This window comes from Mizuhopecten yessoensis, unplaced genomic scaffold (genome assembly GCF_002113885.1).
Source record: "Mizuhopecten yessoensis strain PY_sf001 unplaced genomic scaffold, ASM211388v2 scaffold11073, whole genome shotgun sequence".
NCBI lineage: Eukaryota > Metazoa > Mollusca > Bivalvia > Pectinida > Pectinidae > Mizuhopecten > Mizuhopecten yessoensis.
Genome location: NW_018408866.1, coordinates 574240 through 583448, shown reverse-complemented (window position 1 = coordinate 583448; position 9209 = coordinate 574240). Strand labels below are relative to the sequence as shown.

General features: G+C 35.0%; 1 protein-coding gene across 1 annotated transcript in view; it reads left to right on the top strand.

Moving 5' to 3' along the window:
- LOC110465388 overlaps nucleotides 1-3541 on the top strand; it is a 20962-nt gene extending 17421 nt beyond the window's left edge. Inside the window, exons 5-6 of the mRNA XM_021521166.1 lie at nucleotides 1323-1394; nucleotides 1698-3541. Of these exons, the coding sequence (XP_021376841.1) occupies nucleotides 1323-1394; nucleotides 1698-1876 (251 nt within the window). The 3' untranslated portion in view covers nucleotides 1877-3541. The remainder of the gene's footprint in view (nucleotides 1-1322; nucleotides 1395-1697) is intronic.
- Nucleotides 3542-9209: the final 5668 nt, after the last annotated feature.

The window sequence follows — 9209 nt, the reverse complement described above, 5'->3', positions numbered from 1 at the left end:
CCCAATCTGTACCAGTGTTTTCCCCAGTCTGTACCAGTGTTTACCTCTGTCTGTACCAGTGTTTACCCCAGTCTGTACCAGTGTTTTCTCCATTCTATACCAGTGTTTTCATCAGTCTGTACCAGTGTTTACCTCAGTCTGTACCAGTGTTTTCCCCAAACTGTACCAGTGTTTACCCCACCCTGTACCAGTGTTTTCCCCAATCTGTACCAGTGTTTTGCCCAATCTGTACCAGTGTTTTCCCCAGTCTGTACCAGTGTTTTCTCCATTCTATACCAGTGTTTTCATCAGTCTGTACCAGTGTCTACCCCAGTCTGTATCAGTGTTTTCCCCAGTCTGTATCAGTGTTTTCCCCAGTCTGTATCAGTGTTTTCCCCACTAGTCTGTACCAGTGTTTACCCCAGTCTGTACCAGTGTTTACCCCAGTCTGTATCTGTGTTTTTCCCAGTCTGTACCAGTGTTTTCTCCAATCTGTACCAGTGGTTTCATCAGTCTGTACCAGTGTTTACCCCAATCTGTACCAGTGTTTACCCCAATCTGTACCAGTGTTTACCCCAATCTGTACCAGTGTTTACCCCAGTCTGTATCAGTGTTTTCCCCAGTCTGTATCAGTGTTTTCCCCACTAGTCTGTACCAGTGTTTACCCCAGTCTGTACCAGTGTTTACCCCAGTCTGTATCAGTGTTTTCCCCAGTCTGTATCAGTGTTTTCCCCACTAGTCTGTACCAGTGTTTACCCCAGTCTGTACCAGTGTTTTCCCAAATCTGTACCAGTGTTTTCCCCAATCTGTACCAGTGTTTACCCCAGTCTGTATCAGTGTTTTCCCCAGTCTGTATCAGTGTTTTCCCCACTAGTCTGTACCAGTGTTTACCCCAGTCTGTACCAGTGTTTTCCCCAATCTGTACCAGTGTTTTCTCCAATCTGTACCAGTGTTTTCATCAGTCTACCAGTGTTTACCCCAGTCTGTATCAGGGTTTTCCCCAGTCTGTTTCAGTTTTTCCCCAGTCTGTACCAGTGTTTTCTCCAATCTGTACCAGTGTTTTCATCAGTCTGTACCAGTGTTTACCCCAGTCTGTATCAGTGTTTTCCCCAGTCTGTATCAGTGTTTTCCCCAGTCTGTTCCCGTGTTTTCCTGATAATGTTTCCTTGTTACCCCAGACTGTTTCAGTGTTTTCCCAGACTGTTTTCTAGTGTTCCCAACTGGCTGTATCAGTGTTTTCTACAGCAGGTCATTTCTCCTTGGCAGTTCCAGTATTATGCCTGTACCAGTCATGTGTTTGTTTGAAATTGAACTGTAATTACCCATTGCATTGTTGTTTCCAGGTTACCAAAATGCAAGGAGACAGTGCTATTCACAAACAGACTACACATATTTGTTGGAAAGTTTATCTGATGGTAAGTTTTCCATTAAATTCTAATCAGGACATTGAATTGAAAGTGAGAATTAAAAGGAAGATCAGTGTATAATATTTCATGATATTGGAAAACCTATGTTATGTCAGAATCCACTGTATTTACTGAACAAAATGCATTTTTTAATTTCTTTTCAAAGCAGTTCTTCAAAAGAAATGTATCCATTATAATTTCAGCTTTTCAGTATTTACTCATTTTTAAGTAAATTTCACTGTATTATTACTACAGTCAAGAAATACAATTTTCAGATAGTTGAATAGCATGAAACGGTTTCACTGTTTACAGGAATAGACAAGGTGGAGAGCTACAGTGGCTGTAAGCAATTTGTGACCCAGTACGGTCGCACTGTCAACTATTGTTTCTGTCAGGAAGACAAATGCAACAGCAGTACCACACTACTATACAACTGGACGTTCCTGTTACTCTGTGTCATAGCTACAGCTGTATGGCCTTCATTGCTTTAACACTGGTACCACCCTCTGGTACAACTGCACTGGTTCCTGTTACTCAATGTTATAGGGAATATACCGTTTACCAGGACATTTTCGCCCAGTAAAATTCATATTCACCTAGTTTTAATTTTACTTACAAGAAAATTGTATATGGTATTCAATGGGAACACCATTAAATCTTCTTTTTATTACATTTTTTAAAAGTAACAGGGCGCAAATAGTGCTGCATTAGAAAAGTGCAGGAACCGGTAGCATACTTTTAAAGGACAGCAAGGCAGAGTGTCTTTACATGATAAACATAAAAATCTGAAATTGACTGTTATTCAAAGTTACATTCTTAACGTGTGATACAGTGTGAGACAATAGAAGTATGTGGAAGAAAGAAATAGTAAGATAGAAAAAAGGTGAGAAAGAAAAATTAGTAATGAATGATGGAGATAAAATCCAACAGAATAGAAAATGTAAGAAATAGGTAAGTGAGAATGATTAGGAAAGGGATCTGACTGGTGTCCAATGTGAAAGTGTTATTTTTATATAAGTTTAAATTTAATTATAAAATATTCATGTTTCTAATTGAATTAAAGTATTGTTGTAGCAACATAAATATGTTTCATTTGTAATCTCCATCCATCATTTGTCATTCATTTCATTTCTACAAATTTTATTGACAAAATTATTTAAGTCAACAGGCAAGCCTGTATCTCTTATCAAATACAAACTGAGATTAATTGATTTTAAGATACTTCAAAATGAAAATTACAAAATACATTGCAAGGAAGAGAGAGTTGACTGTCACTTATAAATTCAATGAAACTGGACTCATACAACAGTTTTATTTCGTTGTTTTTATAATCCAAAGTCTTTATCGGGGAATAAGATCGTAAACATTGACAAAAAGTCCAAGTGCAACGTTTTTCTCAGATAATAATTAGCCAATACCGTTGATCAAGAAAGATTTATTCAGTGTGATAGAAAATGAATATATATACAAATTATTTCATACCTCACTTTTTAATTCATCCATCCATCTACTGTAGAAGTGGAAATTGTCGCGATGTGGAAATGTTGGTGTTTGGTTTTAATTTAAAAAAAAGATAAATTAGCTTGGAAATAGCCTTACGCGAAAATATATCTATGTATTATACTTAACGAATTCACGCAATCTCATTGGACGAAACTTATACAAGTGACCCATTCTCAAAAAATCCAGTCTTCCGATGAATATCAATTTCTAAATATAGCCACGGACTTAGATAGCTAATCTAATTCCGTGATATAGCCTTTAATCCGTATACTTCCACCATTATTATTTTATGTTTGGCAATCAAAAATACATTGTATGGATCAACATGATTGTTTTCTTAGCCGAGGTGTGTATAATTTGAAAGCTACATAAAACATGGTTAATTACATAATAGGAAGTTTTTAGAACCATAGACAGCGCCAAAACAAATCGACATTAATCAGTTATTAACAGTTACAACGCGGACATTTCCACACTTTAGAGTTTCCACTTTCACACTTTCACTCATTCATCAATTTACAAAAAAATCATTAGATGATATTTTTCCAGAAACGCACTAACTATATATGATTGGTTAACCAATGTACATGTAGATAAAATTTTGATATGTGCCATTTTTTATTGAATTTAAAATAAAGAGACATTTGTTCAAAGCTTGAGGTATTCATATATTTTACAGTACAATGCGCTTGTGACATTGTTGATCATTCTGTCCGATGAAAGGATGATAAAAAACAAACATAAATCTCTCTCTATCGATCAGTATTCTTTATAGGTAAACTATTTTTTATTTTACAACAGTTATGAAACAAAGTTTATCATTCTTGTTATCCCGGTTGTGAGCGCGCAGGGTTTTAATGTGGGAGCTAGGAAAACCGACGAATCCGCAGTAAACCCATGTGGTCGGGCAGCTGACCCAATACCTTCACACGTCCGATAGGGGTATCGAACACCGGGCTTTTGCTGAAAGGAAAGTGTTCATCAACTGCACCACCTGGACACACTTACTGTACAGGGTACATGTTTTCCCAGCTTCTTCTAGATATCTGTTAGTTTAGTTTAAACATAGGCCAAAATTAGACAAGGGATTAGGCACAAGTTATAACAACTTATCAACGCCTTCTCCCAATATACATTTGAAATGACATTACAATAATGACAATAAATATATACAATTGTTATGATAATTTGAACTCAAAATCTCTTGCTGGATTTAATAAAGTTTTGCACTGATCTAAAAATGTTTGAGTTAAGGTCCACGGTAAATTGTGAATTGCCAAACAAAAGAATTTCTAGATTTAACTCAACATTCAAATTAATCAAATTTTGAACCAATAGTGAAAGACATTTTCACAAGGATGACCACAATTACAAGATGTACTCTCAACAAGGTTAACTCTACAAAGGTCATAATTAAGGGAACTGCACTGGTGTCGGAGCTTAGTATGCAAGATATTAAGTTTACGATTTCCGATTTTAAAGTAAATAGGTGGACTTGACTGACTATTTGATGTTAAACAGGATTTGAATGAATTAATAGAGGGTAGGGATCGAACCGAATTGTCTAAGTTATTCCAATAGTGAAGAGTAGAAGGTAGAAAAGAAGAATTAGTAAGAGATAATCTGAAAGGAGGAATCCTATAGTTATTATTGTTACGTAAAGCGTAACGATTATTTTCTCTAGATAAAGGCGGCAAAAGATGTTTGAAGTAATCAGGAGTTAATTTATTATGCATCTTATACAATAGTTGAAGTGTCCTCCGTTTTCTGCGATTAGATAAAGTTTCAAGACTAGTTTCGTAATATAAAGTATTAATAGGAGTATATGAAGGAAGTCGTAATATAATGCGAGCAGCTTCACGCTGGGCATTTTCTAACTTTTCATATTCAAAAACAGTGCAACCGTCCCACAACTCACAAGCATATTCTAAAACAGGTAAAATAAAAGTCTTGTAAATTATTAAAAGAGCATCCCTACTTAATAAGAGTTTCAGTTTCCGAAAGACATTAATTTTCTTCATAACAGAAGTGTAAATTCCATATACATGATCCCCCCACTTTGCATTCGAATTAAAAGTTACCCCTAAATGTTTATGACAATCTGTAAATTTAAGACTTTCCCATCAAATTCTAAATCTAAGTCTTCTTCGATATCGATTGAATTCGAAATAAATAATACATCTGTTTTTTCAGGATTGAAATTAACCAGCCAGGTTTTTGACCACGTATTTAAGAAATCTAGGTCTCTATTTAAAGTTTCTTGAATTTCTAAACAAGATGAAGATGACTTAAGTAATGATGTATCGTCTGCAAAAAGACGAGACGTTGATTCAAAAATATCTGCTATGTCATTAATAAATATAAGAAATAAAAGTGGGCCAAGAATAGAGCCTTGCGGAACCCCTGCCTCAATTAGACCTACAGAAGAATGTGAACTGTTTAAAAATACCTTTTGGTGTCTCTGAGCAACACACGTATGTTTTTTTTTAAGCAATTCACTTGAAATTCCGTACGATTTTAATTTCACTACAAGATCTCTATGCCAAACCCTATCAAAAGCTTTGGATATGTCACAGAATACAACACACGTATGTTTTTTTTTCTTCGAGTGCAATACAAATTTGGTGATATATATCAATGAGTTGATACACTGTAGAATGACCATGCATAAAACTAGACTGATATTTGTAAAACAAAGAATTTTCTATAAAGTAGTTGTACAAATGTTTAAAAATCACTCTTTCAAAAACTTTACCAACAGTGGACAGCAAGGAAATTGGTCTATAATTCGAAGGAGAATGTCTGTCACCCTTTTTAAACAATGACATGATAATAGCGAATTTCCATTTATTTGGATAAATCCCTGTTGATAAAGACATATTAAAATATTATTTCGAGCGGAGTACAAACAGTGCGAGCAGTATTTCTTAGCATATGGTGGCTGATTCCATCCCCACCCGAGGCCTTGCCGAGCTTCAATATCTGTAGAACATCGCGTATTTCAGTTGAATGTAATCTAATTGAACTAATAATTTTGTCAGTTTTTGGCTCAATAATCGGGACATCCGTGTACTGTCATCTACTCTAGTAATACTACAAAAATAGTTATTTAGTAATTCAGCTTTATCTTCATCTCTAGTAACTATGTCATTAGTAATAGGATCGACTAAGGAAGGTATAGGTTGTGAAGTATCAGAAGTTGTAATTAACCTTTTAATTATTTTCAAATAAGATTTGGATCAAAAGATGAGTACCCATCAATAATATCATAAACATTTTCATAAAAAATGACGCGTGCATGCTTTTTCATATTACTTACTTTCTTTCGCTGTGATTTGATATCTGTTAAAACAAACCGTTTAGAAAAACAGTAAAGACATCTGTCGAAAACAAAGTATTTGCAAATATCAAGGAAAACATCAGTCTTATAACCTGACAAAAAAATGAATAGTTCGGACGATTAAAACCAAGAGATAAACTTAAACCTTGAGAACTGTTGATAATACCCTATTAGCCTAAATTTTACATGTTGTGTATATGTTATTAAAACATACCAGCATTTCATTTTACAATGGACAACATGGATACCAGTTTGAACCAGTTTTAATAAAAAAAAAATGTATTTCAAAGAGAACCAGCAAATATCTGTCGCGGAAGAGTAATCTTTAAAATCATCCTCTAGCCAGCGGAGAAAATGGGAGAAAGTACGTTGCAGCGATAAAGCCTACTTTGTGAAACAACTTTTATCAGGAAACAAATTGTTTTCATGTATATCACATCAAGATCGTTTACATGTATCTCACATCAAGATCTCTGAAGTATCAAAAATCCAACAAGCCTTGTTGTGACTACAATGTATAAAGATAAAGGAACAGACACAAAAAGTTTCTGAGAAATCCCCGAGTACTTTCATGTTGACAGGACAACACAACACAGAAAGTGATGACGTCATGATACATTCCGAGGTCTCCATACAACCTACCAAAATGACGCCAAATGGACAAAAATACACTTGGACGTCAACTCGTCAACGGTTGTGGTACAAAAACTTGATGTTCAGTTACAGACAGGATAATAGCAACATACTATTTAAACAAGGTTTTGATATATCGATTAACATTGACGCTTTTTACTCTCTTTGTACCGTATCTGCTGTCGCTTGATATATATAGGAATCACATGAAATGTATCATTTGCACAGGAATGTATATATTTATTTGCGGTTAAAATCCCCAGATGGTCATTTGTTGCCTCTTGTCTGTGAAGTGAAATACGTCGACGCAATTTAGAACCAGTTTGTCCAATGTAGTATTCAGAATTTAGCAAAGACCATTGCATAAACAACATTCCGAGATCGACAATTCAAATAAGTGTTCACTTTAATTAGTATCTATTTTTGAATGTCAATTCTTCTTCAACAATAATACTACAAACATCAAAATGGATAGAAAAAGTTAAGTAGAAGCAATCCCCCTTGGCTGTCAAGTGCTGTTGTTGTCGTCTGTTTAAACATTTCACCAGTGTTATTAGTGTTGATTATGAGGTATACTAGCTTCTTTAACCGCCTAATTAATAGACGTTCATCGAGCACTTTCTAATTTATGGTGAAACCTTTATTTGATTGCCTCACGCATGGGGTGTTATGTGGCCCCTTCTCCCTCAGCATGCGTATCATGTGATCGCCAGCATTATTTCGCTCCTCAGGTTAAATCCTCTTAATCTTACTGTTGTGTAAATACGTAAATGAAGAACAGGAACGATTGATCCTATCTAATTACGTGGATTGTGATTTGATATTAGTATATTTACATGACATGACTTTGACGTAGAAAGTTTAGCTTCTCTGTTATCAAAAATAGGATATCTCAGATAGTACATATCGTAATGTAATATGTGTCTTTTGACAGCTTTTGATCGAGCACATGTTTTTAATACTTTGTATTATCACTTGATCTAATTACAGGGAGTGTCACTGTAACGCTTATGAAACAGTTCTATCTCGGTTACAAATCAGCTCTCATAACAATTTTGCTATTGTGCCCGCTTTTGTTACCTACTCCGCTTCAAATTCAGCAGACATTGTTGCAACCGCGCAAAGGTTAACAAAATCATTTACATTTTATTGAGTGTAATTACCAAATTTTATTGAGTGTAATTACCAAACAAAACTTCAAGTTAGCAATAATTTTGCTAACCCCTTGTATGCCAAATAAAATAGAATCTCAAACCAAGGGGTAAGATTCTCAAAGGTTCTGCCCGATGCACTGCAGAAGTATTCCTAAGAATCTTACTTTTATTTCGGATATTTTTTCTTTCATCCTCAAAACCGGAAATAATTAAGTTTCGACTATCTGTAAATAGAAATACTTCCATTGTAAATTGTGTAACCATAAAATAATGTTATCAGATTGTAAAACGTGACGTCATTTTATTATTAAGATTTTGACGTCTCAATCGCATGTAGCCTGAAGCTAATAACGATACACGTGAAGTGTGAGAGAAATTTATATCAAATGCGGCAATGGAAACAACTTTAATGCTCATGCAATTTATCAGAAATATCGTCTGTTACACTGCACTGATCAACAGGGGTTCGTTACAAATGTCTGAAATACACATATTCAATGGACCTACTGACACATATGTTACAAACCTACTGATATGCCTGGATTCTTCACAAAATGAGCAAAGAGAAACGTTCGAATTAACTTTTAAAAATAACTCCCTCGTGGAGGGCAAGGTCGGATTAACGGTGGCATTGTCACTATATAGCCTCTTTGAAAGCTGTGTCGTTGATGGGACTTTAATTACCATGCATCACGAGAAACAATTCTTAGCGTATTAATACAACACTGACCGGAACTACAATATCCAATATAAATAAACATGACGGCTGCTGAAATATCGCTGGGCATTGTGAGACTTGACAATGTCATTGTAAAGTTATGTGCAAAATAAAAAATAAAATAAAAAACACTTTTATTACAACGAAAACAAGACCAAGGTCTGCAATATCGTACAAAATGCACATCGGTTGAAATCACCAATGCCGCCAATGCCGGCAATGGAAACAGTTTTAACGCTCATGCAATTTATCGTGATGCATGGTAATTAAAGTCCCATCAACGACACAGCTTTCAAAGAGGCTATATAGTGACAATGCCATGCAAATGTAAATATGTGCATTTTATATACATTTAAAAAAATATAAATATCTTAATTTTGATGAAACAACTGTAGTTCCGGCAGGTCAAGCTTCTGAAATAGCCTTATCTGTATATATCTTATATACATGCTTATTGGAGCAAGCTTGTTGGGCAA